The sequence below is a fragment of the Rousettus aegyptiacus genome, unplaced genomic scaffold (genome assembly GCF_014176215.1).
Source record: "Rousettus aegyptiacus isolate mRouAeg1 unplaced genomic scaffold, mRouAeg1.p scaffold_m13_p_2, whole genome shotgun sequence".
NCBI classification, from domain to species: Eukaryota; Metazoa; Chordata; class Mammalia; order Chiroptera; family Pteropodidae; genus Rousettus; species Rousettus aegyptiacus.
In genome coordinates this window covers 132,338,731-132,355,302 of record NW_023416295.1, presented here as the reverse complement: position 1 = coordinate 132,355,302, position 16,572 = coordinate 132,338,731, and the positions used below count along the sequence as shown (strand labels likewise).

At 56.0% G+C, this 16,572-nt stretch overlaps 1 protein-coding gene across 2 annotated transcripts in view; it reads right to left on the bottom strand.

Annotated features, from left to right (window-relative positions):
* Positions 1 to 3,087: 3,087 nt before the first annotated feature.
* Positions 3,088 to 16,572, bottom strand: part of COL2A1 (collagen type II alpha 1 chain) — a 31,082-nt gene continuing 17,597 nt past the window's right edge. For both annotated transcript variants that reach the window (XM_016124520.2, XM_036237403.1), the window contains 31 exons: positions 16,232 to 16,285; positions 16,048 to 16,146; positions 15,849 to 15,902; positions 15,304 to 15,402; positions 14,859 to 14,912; positions 14,415 to 14,468; positions 14,000 to 14,053; positions 13,728 to 13,781; positions 13,474 to 13,518; positions 13,185 to 13,283; positions 12,866 to 12,973; positions 12,479 to 12,532; positions 12,114 to 12,167; positions 11,717 to 11,770; positions 11,253 to 11,306; positions 10,840 to 10,947; positions 10,186 to 10,239; positions 9,683 to 9,736; positions 8,766 to 8,927; positions 8,427 to 8,534; positions 8,074 to 8,181; positions 7,693 to 7,746; positions 7,418 to 7,525; positions 7,255 to 7,308; positions 6,988 to 7,095; positions 6,664 to 6,717; positions 6,119 to 6,226; positions 5,477 to 5,765; positions 4,822 to 5,009; positions 4,237 to 4,479; positions 3,088 to 3,685 (listed from right to left, as the gene is read on the bottom strand). In XM_016124520.2, coding sequence (XP_015980006.2) covers positions 3,539 to 3,685; positions 4,237 to 4,479; positions 4,822 to 5,009; positions 5,477 to 5,765; positions 6,119 to 6,226; positions 6,664 to 6,717; positions 6,988 to 7,095; positions 7,255 to 7,308; positions 7,418 to 7,525; positions 7,693 to 7,746; positions 8,074 to 8,181; positions 8,427 to 8,534; positions 8,766 to 8,927; positions 9,683 to 9,736; positions 10,186 to 10,239; positions 10,840 to 10,947; positions 11,253 to 11,306; positions 11,717 to 11,770; positions 12,114 to 12,167; positions 12,479 to 12,532; positions 12,866 to 12,973; positions 13,185 to 13,283; positions 13,474 to 13,518; positions 13,728 to 13,781; positions 14,000 to 14,053; positions 14,415 to 14,468; positions 14,859 to 14,912; positions 15,304 to 15,402; positions 15,849 to 15,902; positions 16,048 to 16,146; positions 16,232 to 16,285 — 2,937 coding nt within the window. In that variant the 3' untranslated portion in view covers positions 3,088 to 3,538. The remainder of the gene's footprint in view (positions 3,686 to 4,236; positions 4,480 to 4,821; positions 5,010 to 5,476; positions 5,766 to 6,118; positions 6,227 to 6,663; positions 6,718 to 6,987; positions 7,096 to 7,254; positions 7,309 to 7,417; positions 7,526 to 7,692; positions 7,747 to 8,073; positions 8,182 to 8,426; positions 8,535 to 8,765; positions 8,928 to 9,682; positions 9,737 to 10,185; positions 10,240 to 10,839; positions 10,948 to 11,252; positions 11,307 to 11,716; positions 11,771 to 12,113; positions 12,168 to 12,478; positions 12,533 to 12,865; positions 12,974 to 13,184; positions 13,284 to 13,473; positions 13,519 to 13,727; positions 13,782 to 13,999; positions 14,054 to 14,414; positions 14,469 to 14,858; positions 14,913 to 15,303; positions 15,403 to 15,848; positions 15,903 to 16,047; positions 16,147 to 16,231; positions 16,286 to 16,572) is intronic.

The window sequence follows — 16,572 nt, the reverse complement described above, 5'->3', positions numbered from 1 at the left end:
GCTCTTCCAGAACAGAGCGTTTAATGCCGCCTGGAGGTTGGAAGAGTTAGAGCCAGGGGTGTCTGAGGAGCTGCTTCCTGAGGATTAACTTCCCCCAACCAAATGGCTGTAGTGCTGATTAAGATCGCCTGGTTCGAAGTTGAAAGTTGCTTCAACTGTCTCCACGCTCTTAGCCACCAAAAAGCAGGCTACGGCCCCACAATGGCAGAAACTAGTTGGGAAGCTCGAGTAGTCGGTTTTCAGAACTTGGCTAAAGTAGCCTTGGGAAACTAACAGCAACAGATGGCAGTGGGGGTGGGGGGGAGGGTCTATAGTAGTCATTCCCATAGCTCGATCTTAAATATTAATGATTTTGACACTGAATCTTTATTGAAGTCTAAATTTCATGACTCATTTGGCTGATACCATGATTGAGTAACCTAAAAGCTGAGGGCTGAAAGCTGAGTTTTAGTATTACACTGGGTCCTTTAATGCTCTGTAGGAACAGGATAGTGGTGACTGTATGTTGAGAATGGATCACATCTTGTATAGAAGCAAAGGCGCACCATTTCTCGCCCTAAACAGAGCATGCCCTAAATACATGAAGTTGTCCACGTTGCTACCTTTTCTCTTTAGCTATCCCATTATCTCAATAGCCTCTAGCATATTTTTCATGTAACTTTGAGAAAGTTACATTATTGCCTAAGTTTTAATAATTCCGTGACTCTGCCTCAATAGGATTTCCTACTTCGCAGTATTACCTTCAAATCCAGCCATGATTCTCACAGTACTTGTTTTAAACATAGAGCAACAAATATGACTTCATAATGCTATGAATTCTCATATCTATTTATATTCTTAGCATCCCAAACTGCACCTTAGGATGCTCTGCATAGTTATGTCATGCAATCTATCAGTTCTTGAACAGATGCATAGAATTGCTCTCAGCAACACTCAGGGGAAGTGGCCAGCCAGCTGTCATTGCCATCATTATTGTATTTCTAGTGGATTGAGATTTGGAAAGAATGTCTGTCTTTGAGACAAGGCTTCACCGGAGATCTATTTTTTCTGAAGCTTCTGGCTTGGCCTTTACTGTGACCTCTTCTTGCTCTCAAACTGCTTACCCTGTGTCACCTGGTTGAAATCTCCATTTTTCCATTTATTCATTCCAAAAAATTACTGAGCAACTGCTGTGTGCTAAAAATTGCATTTTCTGATGCTTTTTGTCCAGAGTCATAGCTAGAAGTTTAAAACACCATCGCAAGACATTCCGTCCAGGCCACAATTTACCTCCCCTGTCTCTTCTGCAACTCTAGTTACCCCAAAGCAGGATCCCTGCAATCTCTGGGTCACCTGTCTAGGGATTCTAGCCCCAAGTATGAAATAACTAATAGAATCAGCCTATTCTTAAGTATTTCCTCTAGGCAAAAATAATCTCTGTTCTTTGCCCTTATAAGTAAGATTCTTCACCACCTCGAGAGTGCTGTATTCCTTCACTCATTTAGAAGGGGAAATGATTTCAGAAGTTGTTCTGTGATTTACCCAGGAAACATGAAACTCGAGTAAGTCTTAGCTGGAGCTCAGGCTTCTGACTCCTAGTTTAAAGCCTTTGGACATTTTCATATAGATGAAGAAATTCAAGAGAGTCCTCACAATTAAGCTAAGTCTGTCTGCTCCATTCTATTGGGGTCAGGAATTTATCTGAGGGGTTATTCTGACTGGAGAGACCTGCCTTTCCTGGGGCATTAGGGACCACAAGAATTTGTAATGAACCTTGTTACTCTCAACTTCCCCTCCGGGCCAGGTTGAGACAAGGAAGCAGCAATAAGTAGCTCAGCACTGCCAGCCAGGGTGTGCGTTTCGATTTGACCTCAGAGGCCGGGCCTTCTGTCCACTGTTTCTCTTTCTTTGAGCTCTACCTCTGGTTCACTTGATTACTATGCTGCAGTTGCTATAATTTCTAAGTTTTTACTAGGAACCCAAGAAGTGAGTAGCCTGCAAGGGATCACCTTGATATGCTGGTGCAAATGGGACTTGTCTTACAAAGATCTAAGCTGCTGGCCACAATCTACTGAGCTGCTTTAGCGAGGATAAGCAGCTCCTTCGCCAGTGTGAAGTGAAGAGAGATAGGAAGCAGGATGGGCTCTTGGAGTGAGGTTGACAGATTAGATACTCAACTCTTCAGCTCTGCCTATTACCTCAGGAAACGTTTTCACAAGCACCTGCACGCCTCACTGTTCTCCTCTGGCCTCCATCAGCTCTCTTGGTAGATGGACAGTGTTGTTTCTTTGAAATTATGAGATAGCTATTCTAATTATGCGTTCTTATGCTTTCATTTTCACTCTTTTAGTTTGTCATAAACTAGCCCTCTTCCAGTGGAGAAGGTGACCACTTCCTCATTTCTGCCACACATACACAAGCCATTGGAAAGGAAGGGATACCCGATGGTAGGGAGAAATGGGAGGCTGTCCATTCATAAGCCAGGTGTTGAGAGGAAGTCCATGGAAGTTTTAGGTGCAAGCCCAGAAAGTGTAGAATAACGACCAGAGAGGGACAGGGGCAGGAAAGAGGAATAAGGAGTAGGGTAAGCGTTTAACACTCTCACCTCTCTTGACCTAAAAGTCTTAGAGAAAGATACAAAAAAGTAGATCGCCAAGATTGTCTGATTGTGTCCACTCCGCACAGGCCCCTGCAGTTCACTCCTCTCCTTTTCGCACCCCAAGACCCTCCTCCCTCAGGAGGGATTCCAACCTCTCCCACCCAGCAAGATGTCCCATCCCCTGAGCTCAGAGCTATCACTTCTCTCGCACTAATTTGCCCTGGAGTCGTGTTCTGTGTTTACTCTCAAGAATAAGGCCATGTCTATTTTGTGCCTCCCTTCCCAAATCTTGGTCTCTGGTCCCAGTTTACCCCTGGGTTCTGCACACTGCCAAGGTTTACAAAAAGAGGTAAGTCTGTGTTTGTGTAAGGTCACTAAACCAGTTAGTGTGACTTCGATGTCCTCCCTTTTGGCTGAAAAGTCAACAGAAATAAGCCTTAGAGTAGCCATTTGGTCATACCTACAGAATCAAGGACTAATAGAAAATAAAGAACAAAGCCAAGTCAAGGTTTACTTTCCAATAATTTTTTTTGTTTTTAATATCAATTGATGTTTTAAAAAATACAGAGGTGTTTGACACAGAATAGCACCATTGTGTAGGACACACACAGTTCCTGCGCCCGGCACCTGAAGGGGGGTTCTTCTTGCCTGGGCTGGGGGGGCAGTCACTCAGGGGGCGTTTGACTCACACCAGTTAGTTTCCTGCTTCTGCCTTGACCCAAAGGTCTTACAGGAAGACAATAAATAAATAGAACACCGAGATTTTATTTTTGCAGTCTGCCCAGTTCAGGTCTCTTAGAAAGAGAGGGGAGAAATGTCCAAACTGTGAAAGGGTGGGATGAATGGACATCAGGTCAGGTCAGCCATTCAGTGCAGAGTCCTAGAGTGACTGGGATTGGGAAGTACTTGGGTCCTTTGGGTTTGCAACGGATTGATTGTGTTGTTTCTGGGTTCAGGTTTTTACAAGAAGCAGACAGGCCCTATGTCCACACCAAATTCCTGCTCGGGCCCTCCTACGTCCATAGGTGCAATGTCAATGATGGGCAGGCGCGAGGTCTTCTGTGACCGGTACTCGATCATAGTCTTGCCCCACTTACCGGTGTGTTTCTGGGGGAGAAAGAGAGGAGACATTATTCAGTGAGTGCCTTGCAATCCAATACCAGCTACCCAGGACTACAAAACTGAGCATCATAGAACACAAAGTGCAAAACACACTCGGGGCTCCTTAGATCTCTTCTTGGCTGGCCAGAGCCCTCTTCACCTCCACCCCTGTCCTTAGCAGCAGGGCCTCCTTTACCCTGCGCTTCTCCTCCTTCCCACTCTCCACAGTGAGCTCCCCACCTGTGAACCCCCTGTTACTCCATCTCACAGGTGGCCCTTACACGTTATACGAATCCTCTTATAAGAGTCACTGGACGCACTGGCTAAGGCCTTATTTCCCCTGAGCCAAGGGAGTAAGGAAGACAGAACAACTTGCTCATCTCCCTTTCCTGTCACTCTGCATGCTTTCTCTCTATAACCCCTCACACTCACACTTCTAATGAGCTTGTCACTTTAGGGCCATGGTACTACAGGGGACCAACCCTCCACCTGCTCCAGCCCAAGCCCCCAGCCACAGGCAGCTTATCTCTCTGGAAGCTCTAGCCAGCTCCACTCACCGTGCAGCCATCCTTCAGGACAGTGTATGTGAACCTGCTGTTGCCCTCGGCCCGGATCTCCACGTCATTGGAGCCCTGGATGAGCAGGGCCTTCTTGAGGTTGCCAGCTGCTTCGTCCAGGTAGGCGATGCTGTTCTTGCAGTGGTAGGTGATGTTCTGGGAGCCCTCGGTGGACAGCAGGCGCAGGAAGGTCATCTGAACGTTGGCAGTGTTCGGAGCCAGGTTGTCATCTCCATAGCTGAACTGTTAGGGCAGACAGTGGTGGTGTGAGGCCCGGGAGTGAGTGGCATTCAGTTGGACCATGGGCTTGAGGGGCTGCTAAGTGTCCAGGGTTCAGAGGAACTAAAGGGGACTGGGAGAGTGGGTCACTGGGAGGACGTGTTTGCTTCCAGAGAGTAGGGCAAGCTTCCGAGGACCTCTTCCTCCACTTCTAAATGGGAGAAAATACTATTTCTCCTCTTTCCTTCCTCTTCGGCCCCAAAGAAAGCTGGTAAGAATGTGGGCACAGTGCTAAAAACTGCCAGGGAAAAAGAAGAAAAGGATTTGAGGAGCCATCTCTGGCCTAGAGAGCAACCAGGCACTCACGTGGAAGCCGCCGTTGATGGTTTCTCCAAACCAGATGTGTTTCTTGTCCTTGCTCTTGCTGCTCCACCAGTTCTTCTTGGGAACATTGGCTGGGTTGGGGTAGACGCAGGTCTCACCAGTCTCCATGTTGCAGAAAACCTTCATGGCGTCTAAGGTGCAGCCCTGGTTGGGGTCAATCCAGTAGTCTCCTGCAGGGGGAGGAGGCAACACCCTGTCAGAGCTCAGGCAGACACTGACACACCCTCCCCGAAGGGCCGGAGACAGGAAGGGCTGCAATGGGGGCACCAGAGGAAGAGGAGCAGGGTGCGAGGGCCATGCATGGCCCAAAGGAGAGGAGATGGAGGGATCGAGGGAATAGGAGACCTGAATGGGAAAGTCCAGTGCTAAATGGCAGAGCGAGCAATAGGACAGGAGCAGTGCCTGCCTGGCGGACAGAACTCTGCCCTGACGTCACTTTTGCCACGTAGCTGTGGCACGACAGGAGCCAGGGCTACAGTTTCTCTGCTCCTGACTGGGGAGCAACCACCTGCCAGACCCTCCCAGGCCTGCCTCTGCCCTGCACTCACGGGTGTCTCCTCCCTCGTTCTGAAGGGGCCACACCCAGTGGGCTGACTTCCTACTCTCTGGGACAGGGAGTCCTGCTGTCCCGGCTCACCGCTCTTCCATTCAGGGTGGCAGAGTTTCAGGTCCCGGCAGGTGCGAGCAGGGTTCTTGCGGGAGCCCTCGGGGCTGCGGATGCTCTCAATCTGGTTGTTGAGGGACTTGAGTGTGGCATCCACCTCGGCGTCATGCTGTCTCAGGTTGCCAGCTGCCTGGTCTGCCCGCATATACTGCAGGGGGTCAGGGCCTTTCTCTCTCCCACCCAGGCCAGCAAAGGCCGACATGTCGATGCCAGGGCCGGGCGGGCCTGGAGGGCCAGGGGGTCCAGGATTTCCAGGAGGACCCTGTAGCAGGAAACAGAGAAATCAATCAGGAATTCTGGGGAGATGTCCGTCCTGTGTCCATTCCCCGCCTATTAGAATGTACTGGAGCGTTTTCTTCCCAGTCCCATGAGTTGGGAAGGGGTACAGCAGGCCAGGACCAAGAAAACCATAGCACCTTCCTTATTTCTTCATTAGCCCCTCTCATCCCAGCACAAGTCACGGGCTTTTTGAACCTCCAGAGGGACCCTAGTATAAAAGGGTGCTATCATCATTAACTGTAGGCAGATGCCCCAAAAGACGCCCTTAGCACCAGAGACTTCAAGCTTCCTGGATGTGGACACCCCAGACAGCAGGGAAGGAGTCGGGACACTTACAGCAGGGCCTGTTTCGCCCGAACGTCCACGGGGACCGGGAGGTCCAATGGGGCCAGGGATTCCATTAGCACCATCTTTGCCAGAAGGACCCACGGGGCCAGGAGGACCCTACAGGTCAGGAGAGAAAAAAGCAGTAAGAGAAGAGCCGTCAGCAAAGGGAAGGTCGGGGAGTAGCTGGAGGTGGTTAGGTGGCCATCCTGATAGCACTAGCCACTCTGCTCCCAATTGTTCACATTTCCCAGTCACAGAACCCCAAACAGCTCTCTGTTCGCCCAAGAGCCAGAGGACAGTGTCATGGCTTTCCTGCCCTCCAAGGCTCCTCTTTGTAAAGTCCCGTTCCCAGAGGTCTGTCTGATAGCCGAGAGCTGCTCTCAAGTTCATCCTTCCTGTGAACTCAGGTGCTTTTCTGGCCATAGTCACATCCTACTTCCACTGCCGAGTGAGCCCAAGGCTTCCCCAGAAGCAGCAACATTTCCCTCCCCATCAGACACCTGGCCAGTGCCCTGGCCCCACCCCTGAGGAAGAGCTCCGTCCATCTCACTTACTCTAGGGCCAGAAGGACCAGCAGGACCAGAAGCACCTTGGTCTCCAGAAGGACCCTGGGCAGAAGGAAGAGGCAAAGGTCAGAGGTCAGCAAAGACAGGGCCCCATCTTCCAGGATGGGAAGCCTTCTGAATATATATAGAAGTTGGGGGAGAAGATACATGTCCTATCCCCACTCCCTTGCCACCTACTCCTCCCTCCAAGCCTGAGGGAGCCCAAGAAATGTCTTAGGATGATCCCAGTTGTCTCGGCAACAACATGGGAAACTCAAGTGGGCTCTGACCAGAGGTGGTCTTGGAATGCTGAGCACAGATAGCAACACTCACAGGAGGGCCAGGCAGACCCTGCAGACCGGTGAAGCCACGATGTCCCTTCAGTCCCCTCTCGCCAGCCTCTCCAGCTTCTCCTTTGTCACCTCGGGGGCCTTGAGGGCCCTGGGAACAAGACCAACAGACACAGGTTGGGTCAGGTTGAGCCAGGCAGGAGCCCTCTGCCGGCCTCATCCAAACCAAGGAGTCCAGGGTCTCCAGGGCCCATGCTGCCCTCCCAGCCTGCCTCTGTCAGAGACCCAGCACAGGACGCTAAATACTCACTGCGATTCCCCGGGCTCCAGCCGGTCCTGCGGGTCCCATGGGACCTTGTGCGCCCTGTGAGGAGAGAGTAGGAACAGCATCAGGTCAAGGTCAGGACAGGATGGCCCTCTTCTTTATCTGCCCTTGGGCAGAGAACTGAGACTGCTGCTCCCACGGTACTTACAGCTTCTCCTCGGTCTCCCTGCTTGCCAGTTGGGCCAGCCGGGCCAGGAGAGCCAGGGGGCCCAGGGGCTCCAGGAGCGCCCAGGGGGCCAGTCTCACCACGATCACCCTGTCAGGAGAGAGGTTTCAGACTCAGAGAAGAATGCTCCAGAAGAGGCAAGGAAAGAAGGTCTTTCCAGAGTGACACAAGACTCTGACCCCAAGCTGCTACCTGAGGCTGACCCAACAGAGCATCCTCCTGGTCCCACAGCACAGAGAGACCCCCCAGATATTCACCTTGACTCCAGCTGCACCATCTCTGCCAGGGGGGCCATCAGCACCAGGGGTTCCCTGGGCAACGGAAAACAAGATGCCATTAGAGCTGGCCCTGCTCATCTCTCACTCTGCTCCCTTGTCCTCCCCTCAGAAGCCCCAGGCTTGTTCCCGCTAACCAACCAAAGCTTTGGAGCCAAAGCTTGCTTCCTCACCAAGCTTTGTCTCTGCTCCCTTCTCTCTCCCAAAACGACCTTCCATTGCACCCAGGACCTCGAGCTTAATGGCCCATCCTGTCAATCCCTTCTCCAGGGCACCAGGACTCGGTCAGGCTGGCCTGGCATGGAGATGCACGAGGCTCCTCTCCTTAGGAAGGGTCTCTCGATGGCGAGTCCCACTGCTCACCTCTCGTCCAGGTTCACCAGCAGGACCAGTCAGGCCAGGAGGACCCACGGGGCCAGGGGGACCTCGGTCTCCAGATGCGCCAGGAGCTCCTTGCTTGCCGGGCTCACCCTGAAAAGACAATGGCAAGGATGATGATTGTGCCCGCTCAGTCCCTGCCCAGGACCCCACTGAGCCTTTCTGGGGAAAGGGCTATCGAAGGCACAGTTCCAAGGGCACTGAGGGAAGGGAAACCTCAGGATGGCATCGCTGCTGCAGAGGTCAGGCCATCGCAACCCAGAGCACTAAGTGAAGAGCTTCAGACCTGAGCCAGGCTGGGCCCAGCTCACCCAAAGGAAGGGGCGCCCCTCACTCACCGATGGGCCGGGTAGGCCAGGGAATCCTCTCTCGCCACGCTGCCCAGGAAGACCAACGATGCCCCTCTGACCAGCCAGACCCTGGGGACCTGGAGGACCGTCGGGACCCTAAGAGGAGAGGTAGGAGATAAGAACTTGCGAAATGACACAAAGTGGCCCGGGCACCCACGCCAGCCTGGCTGCCAGCCCCGCAGGGAGCAGCATTCCTCCTGCCCTCGCAGCAAACTTCTCTCTGCACCGCTTCCCCGCACACCCACGGCCCCTGCTCCCCCGACTCTGTGCTCAGAAGCTTCTCATACCCTTAGCCCCGGGCCGGGCTGGGTCTGATGAGGCACTTACCGAGGGACCATCATCTCCAGGCTCTCCTTTCTCGCCAGGGGCTCCTGCAGGACCCTGGAGGCCAGGGTCACCAGCTCGACCAGGGGGCCCACTGTCTCCTCGAGCACCTTTGGGACCATCTTTTCCAGAAGGACCAGGGGGACCAGGGGGTCCAGGGTTGCCCTAGAAGGAGCAAATGCAGGAAGTGAAAAGTCAATTCACCCTTTTCCGCCTGGGCTGCCAACGCTGCCGCGGCCCCAGGGACAGCACTTTCCCCTCTGGGAAACGGCAGCTGCACCCTCCGCCAGTTTCCCTCCCTCTTTGATCTTCTCTCCTACTTTACTGGTCTGGGCAGCCAGCCCTGACTTCTCTGGCCCCTGCACGCTTTGCTTTTTCTGATCTACTTAGAGACCCTCCCTCCGACCTCCCCGTCAGCTTCAATTCCCCCACCTTAGCCCACCCTCGGTTCCTCAAAACACAGCTCAAACCCTGCTTCTCTGCCCCCTAAGCCTGTGCACCGCTCCCCTGCACTTAGTGTCGTCCACGAGCTCGGTGACTTTTCCTCATCTCTCCTCCCTCCACTGCCAACTCCCTAAGGGCAAGACGTATGACTTATACAGGGACCAGTGCACAAATTGTGCTCAAGAAATGTGTGTCTGTGATGAAGGCAATCATGCCAGCCCCATCCTGCCAACTGAGCCAAAAGTCTGAGGGTTTGAGCCCCAGCCGGGAAGATTGGGAGTCCCCCTGCTCCCAGCTGTCTACAAGGGGAATGCGTCCTGTAGCTGATTAGCTTCTTCTCCCAGGTGTGGGAATGGGTGGGCACAAAAACATGAGCCTGGGCTCTCCAGGGCTTTGTCAGGGGGACTGGGCCAGACTGCAGCCCCTGCCTGCGCCTCCCATGGCCGAGCAAGGAACCAGGCAGCAGCAGCACTTACATTGGAGCCTGGGGGTCCAACACGGCCAGCAGCTCCAGGGAATCCGGTGGCTCCCTGTGTGAGGAGAGGAGAGGCCCTGAATCCCTCAGGCCCTCAGGAGGTCCAAGAATCTAACGTGGTGGGGTCTCAGAGGCCAGTGTGGAAAAGGGCGAGGGGAGCCAGAGAGGGAAAAAGGGCCTTTGGGGTCTGGCCACAGGATGGGGCAGCCGTAGCTTCTCTGTCTCTGACTCCTGCAGGGAGCACTCAGCCAGGCACTTAGCTCCTGGGACAGGGCCTCCCAAGATCACTATACATCAGCAGACGGGTTTCTTCTCTCAGGCTGGGCTCAGGTTGGGGGCGAGAGCAGGATGAGGAAGGAAGTTGGTGAATCCCAGAACACCGCAGTGGAGCCTCTGGGGCCACGCCTTTTTCATGGGGGGTGGGGGAAGGGGGGACGAAAGAAGCTGCGGCACCCACAGCCCTTCTCCCCCCCTGGGTGAGAGTGGGGACGGGGCCTCACTCACCGGGGGACCTTGAGCACCTCTGGCTCCTTTAGGACCAGTCACGCCAGTGGGACCCTGGGAAGGAAGGAGGGAGAGAGACAGTGAGGTCCAGTCGCCCCAGAGGGGCGTTGTCTGAGCCCCAACAATGGACTCCTGAGGGCTGGTTTTTCAAAGATGCAGCTTTCTCGGCACAAAAATCCCAGCCTGAAGAAGTAGTCGCATGTGGACCTGCCATCCCAGCCACCAGGAGACTTCTGTTCTAGGAGAGCTCAGGGAGGAGAAGCCCATCAGGCGTCCACAGAGCCAGTCGCGAGGTCTCCCTCTCACCCTCAGGAGACCGGCTGCTCTGTCTGGGACTATGACTCCTCAGGGAGACGCAGCCTGACTCTGTCCTTCCCAGAGCACCCCTACCACACACCCCACACCCAAGACAGTGGAAAACCAATTTGGCTACTCGAGACTTTATCCCCCAAAGTACAGACTCCTCCCCCGGCAGCCTCTCCTCCCTGTGGCAGCAGAGTAGTAGGCTCTATAGTCCACTGGGTCGAGGGTCCTGAACTCAGGTAGGGTGTAGCCCAGGCCTCCCAACCATTCTCTGCTGGTCCGCCCCTCACCCTGCACCCAGTGGCCCCTGCCCTGTGGGAACAGCTCCTAGGGGAGCTCGGCACTACCCACCTGAGGTCCAGGAGCTCCAGAGGGGCCCTGAGGACCTGGGGCGCCAGCATCACCCTTCTGGCCGGCCTCTCCTTGCTCGCCCTTGGCCCCTGGCTGGCCATCAGCACCCTGACCCAGGAAGGAGGAAGCAAGTGAGTGAGGGGCATGCCAAATACTTGTGGTTCTTCCCAAAAGGCCGGAGACTCTGAGTGAGTGTGTGTGCATGTGCGTGTCCACCCTGGGCCTGAAGTTGGGTCTAAGATAAAAGTGTTACATCAGTGTGAAGATATAAAAGGAGAGGAGGGAAGAGGCCATTTCTCTCCTCTTTGAATTCTGGCCCTCCGCCCCCCACAGGCCGCAAGGTGCCCTTGGGTGTGGGATGTGGAGCTAGCCTGAGGGGAGGAGTGGGAGGGAGGGTGGACAGAGGCACTCACGGGAGGACCAGCGAATCCAGCAGGTCCAGGGGGTCCAGTCTCTCCACGTTCACCCTGTGAGAGGAGGGGGGCCAGGCGGGGTAAGGCCCTGCTGCCTGCCTGCTCTGTTCCCTCCTACAAGCCCAGAGCCCCTTCTGGCCCAGCCCAGCCCCCTGCGCAGTAACTCCCAGAGAGAAGGCATCTGAAAGCAGCTTTAGGAAGCCCAATCCTAAACAAAGAACCCCAGGTCCAAAAAGCCTCCTGGTCGGAGGATCTGGTGACCCAAAGGCCCTCCCTCCACCATGTCCACATCACGAGGGCAGCATGCCTTCTCTCTTCCTTTCTCCTCTCTCCTCCCACCCCCAGACCCAAATGGCAGGGAGGAAGCCAGTGCCAAGCCCTGCAAGGCCAGGCTGAGAGGCAGAGCTGGCTCCCTCACTCCCAGGGGCCTAGGGACAGAGCCAAGCTCAGGGGCAGATACTCACCGGGGCACCACGAGCACCAGCTGTTCCTGCAGGACCAGGAGGGCCAACTTCTCCCTAAGGTGGGGAAGGGCGTGGGGGTCAAAGTGGAGCCCTTTGAGAACAAAGTGCATCCAGCAAGCCCCAACGATGGACAGGGGCTCTGCGTCTCCCCAACCCACAGCCTTCCTCCTTGTTGCTTCAGCCTACAGCTGCACCATCCTCAGGGCCTTTGCTGAATGCGCTTTGACCCCCAGGGCACACAGCCAATGACTTCGCTTCTAAGAAGACCCCACCCTTCACCCCTTGCAGCCACTGGTGGGCAGGAGGGTGACAGTTGATGAGTGAGATGTTAACAGTCTTGGGCAGTATGTGAGAAGGGGGAGGTGAGGCAGAGGAAGAGAAGGGAGCCAGGACTCACCTTCTCACCATTGGCACCGGCTGGGCCAGGGGGTCCAATGGGACCAGTCAGACCCTGGGAAGAGAGAAGTGGGGTGGTGAGGGAGGCGGGGAGAGTCAGTCAGGGACTTGGAGCCCAGCAGGGACTCTGGGGGCCCCACACCCAGTGGACCTTGGTGTACCCTCCATGACCCCCAGAACTCACCCTGTGGCCCCCAGTTTTGACAGGGAAGTCCCTGTGGCTGCCTAGCCCAGATAGTTGAGATAGGACCAAGAACTGCACTCACACATGACCCCTCTCTTCCCTGAGTGCAGAGCTGAGGACCCATGAGGTCCACTGCACCTGTCCCCACCCAGTCCCCAAGGAGCCTGGAGCCATTCACTTACTCGTCCACCGTCCTTCCCAGGGGCTCCCTCGGGGCCTTTCTCACCAACATCACCCTGTGGAACAGAGAGAATGGGCCACCTCAGGGGGGCACTCCGAGACCCTCTTTGCCAGCTCGGTATCACTCTGAAGGCGGCTCCAGGCAGAGCTCAGGCCCCAGCCAAGAGGGTTTACTGTGGTCTCAGGGTGAGTGACAAGGAGTGAGATGGAGGGAAGGGTGGAAGGACGATGTCACTAAAAGGCAAATAGAGACTTTGGAGGGGAATCTCCAAGTTCCTCAGGAGGGGTAGTCGGGCCCCTTGCCCCCAGGGACTATGGGAGAAGGAGTGAGTGTGGGGGCAGGGCAGAGAAGCAGGGCTTTGGGGGAGGCACATCAGGCTGGTACTCACTCTGTCTCCCTTCGGCCCAGCGATACCAGCTGCTCCCCTCTCACCGGGCATCCCCTGCAGACCTGGAGGGCCCTGAGCCCCAGGGGGGCCAGCTGGGCCAGATGCACCCTGGGGTGTGAGGGGAGAAAGGGAGTCTGTAGTGGGCAGCACCACCCCTGGGACCCCAGTGCCCAGCCCCCCCCCTTCTTTCACTTCCTCCTATGCCCAGACCCTCTTCTGTCTCATTTTCCACTCCTCCCTCCTCCCCTTCCTCATCCTCCTCCGCAGGCCTCCTAGGCCAGCCCAGAAGACCCCTGCCAGCAGGATCAGCCTCACTTACTTTGGGACCATCAGTGCCGGGGGTGCCGGGGAGGCCACGGGCACCCTGGAGGCCCTGGGCACCGGGAGAGCCGCGTTCACCTGGGAAACCTCGTTCTCCCTGTGGCAGAGACACCAAGGAGCGATTAGGCCAGAGAGATGAGGTAGAGGCCCGAGGAGAAGCAGGGAGGTAGGGAGCGGGGTGGGGGCCCAAGACCCAGGGTGGCTGAGCTACTGGAAGGCGCTGGCAGAACTGCACAGGGAGAGAGCAGGCTCAAGGGACCACCAGGAATGGCCAACAGGACACTCACTCTGGGACCCACGAGGCCGGGGGCTCCAGCTTCACCGGGAACGCCCTGGAAAACAAGAATGTGTGAGAGATGAAGGTTTTTATGTCAGAGCCTGGCTGAGCATTCCTTCCCTTGTTATCTTGGGGAGCTGGGATGTGTTCCCAGACATCCCGGGCCTCACGGGGCTCCTCATGCCCTCCAGCCCTTGGCTCCTGGGTGTCAGAAGACAGCTTTCCATCTAGATAGGCTGCAGATTCAAAGAACCTCACACTCACCTGGTCACCTGGTTTTCCACCTTCACCTGGGGGACCGGGAGGGCCAGGAAGTCCCTAGAAGCCAAAGTGACAAGCATTAGTAAAGGAGTAAGTTTGCTGCCTCCCACCTTCCAGGGAGGCCAGCACAGGGTGGAGACCAGGGGTGCAAGGAAGCCTCATTCCCCTGGTCCCCCTCGAGGGAGGTGGACCCTCTACCCACAGTGCCTGCCGCTGCCCCACTGAGCCCTGGACGCAGAAAAGGGCTCCAGAGAAAGCCTGGTTCAGCTGCCTACCTGGAACCCAGATGGCCCAGGAGCACCCTGTTCGCCTCGTTCACCAGCAGGTCCCTGCAGAGGAAGCAAAGGTGAGCCAAGCCAGCATTCCAGAGCCCCTGGGGGGCGGCCACAGGAGGGCAGGATAGACACCTTCCTGCACTGCCCAAGCAAGGTGTGTGTGCCTGTGTGCCTCACTGTCCTCCTATCAATGACGACCGGGGGCAGGGGGCGGGGGGAGGGGGTCCCACACTGCTTCCTCAGAATGAGACACCCCGCCTCGGCTCAGGGTGGGTCTGGTGTCCTGGATTGGCCCAGCTCCATTACTGAGGCCCACCCGCCTTCACCTACCAAGCCCCTGCCACAGGGCCGCCTGCCTCCACCCTACCCGAGGCCCTGCCACAGGGACACCTGGAGAGGCCGGGCAGGTACTTACAGCGGGTCCAGGGGGGCCTGCGGCGCCTGCCTCACCATCTTTGCCGGGAAGACCCTAGAGAAGAGGGAGAAGAGTGATGTGGTGGCATGCTCTTCTTCAGTTCTGCGGAACCCCAGGACCGTGGAGGTGCACTCTGTGGCCCAGAGCTTCCGCACCTTCACGATCCCCGGCCTGAACTCCAGGTGCACCCCTTCCCTCCCCTTCCTTCCCAGGCCCCTCCTTCTCCCTCAGTCTTTCTCAGCACAGGGGTCCTCCCTGTCTCCCTGGGCTGCTGACTCACGGCAACCAAAAGTGCCCCTGTGTGGACTCCCAAAGGTCCCGGAGCAGTTGGGCTCTGCCACAGAAAGCCATGCTGCTACCGGGGCTCCCCAGGAAGCATCCCACAGAAATGCCTCTCCCTTGTGGGTGTCCAGCCAACGCCAAGGCAGGCAGTGGGGTACTTACTCTCAGACCAGGAGCGCCAGGAAGTCCTTTCTCACCAGCTTTGCCAGGTTCGCCCTGGGGGAGAGAGTGCAGGGCCATGAGGTCAAGGGTTTGGTGGGAGTGGGGAGTAGAGCAGGCTGGGGAGACTGGGGCGTGGGGTCTGACAGACAGCGAAGGCTAAAGCTGAGTATCAGCATCTTCTCTTACGCTCAGAGGTATGAACTGAGGGTGCTGCCCCATGGAACAATGTCCTGGTTGAGAGGTCCCAAAGCTCTAAGGAGCCCTGGTTTTCCCCAATCGCATGCACTCCTGCAGGACACGGAGGCCTGAGCTGCCTGTGGCACCAGGGACCCCACTCATCACTACCCTTTGGTTAACTCTCTTCAGAAGCCAGCCTTCTCCCCCACGGGGCAGGGAGGTAGGTAGCACCACGTGGAAGGAAATGGAAGGGCAGGTCGTTACTTACATTGGCACCTTTGGGGCCAGGGAAGCCCATGACACCAGGCTGCCCACGAGCCCCCTGAGGACCTGGAGGTCCAGGGCGACCGTCTTCACCAGGGGCTCCCTGAAAGAGAAGACACCATTCTCAGAACAGACACTCTGATCACATTTGTCCATCCAACAGCTACAAAGTGCCTACTATGCGGCAGGCACAGAGTTAGGCATTGGCTAGACACAGCAGGTGGGATTGACCAAGATTGTGACCAGCAGCCCATACCACACACAGGGACCCCATCGGTGACAAGGCACTGCTGAGCCCAGAAGTTTTGCCCCTGAGAGTGCATACTAGGTTTTGTTTTCCTGTGAAGAGGCCCAAATGCACAAGGGGGTGACATTTTCAGAGCTCACAGCTACTGCACTGTCCATATCTGACCCCAGTACCTACCATCTGCCCCCTCCTCAGCTCTCAAAATTCACAGGATGCCCCCACCCAAATTCCTGCCCCTCTTCCTACCTGCCTCCCCAAGGATACCCCCAAAGCCCTCCCAAAAATCCAGATGATGAACTTACAGAAGGACCGACTTTGCCTTGAGGACCAGCATCACCAGGGCGGCCAGTGAGACCCTTTGTTCAGGAGAGAGAGGAAGAGGAGTGTCAGAGCAGGTCCCAGGACTTCCCAACCCTGGCAGCGGAGGGTTGCAAGAAACAGGTGGAAAAAGACACGACGGGCCTGCTTAGAGGCCAAGGACAAAAGCAGCTCCGTACTTACCCGGGCTCCAGGAAGGCCAGGCTCTCCGGGACGGCCTGGGTCACCGTTGGCTCCCTTGGGGCCAGCAAGGCCACTGGGCCCTCGCTCGCCAGGGGCTCCCTGTACCAGAGAAAGCAGGGAGTCAGCGAGAGGCCATTAGACCAGGGATGTAGGAAGGGACTCCAGCCCCTCTTCCCCACCTCACCTTGGGACCTGCCAGACCATCTTGACCTGGGAAACCACGGTTGCCAGGAGCACCCTAAGAAGTGGAGAGGAGAAGCAATGAGTTAAAATGGCCCCTGACTCAACTGTGGCTGCAAGGAACCTAACCAGGCTCCAGGGGGTCCCTCCTCCAACCCATCAACCACGGTTTCTGTAGAGCAGTAGCCACGGCTTGCAAGATTCTGAGAGATTAACCTCTTGGGCCTGTCTCCACCTTTCTGGAAAGAAGCTCACACTGTTTCATGTCATCCTGGGGGTGGGGTCACAAATAAAGAAAAGGGAGACCTATCCCCATGGTGGTGAGTATAGAAAAGGAGAATATGA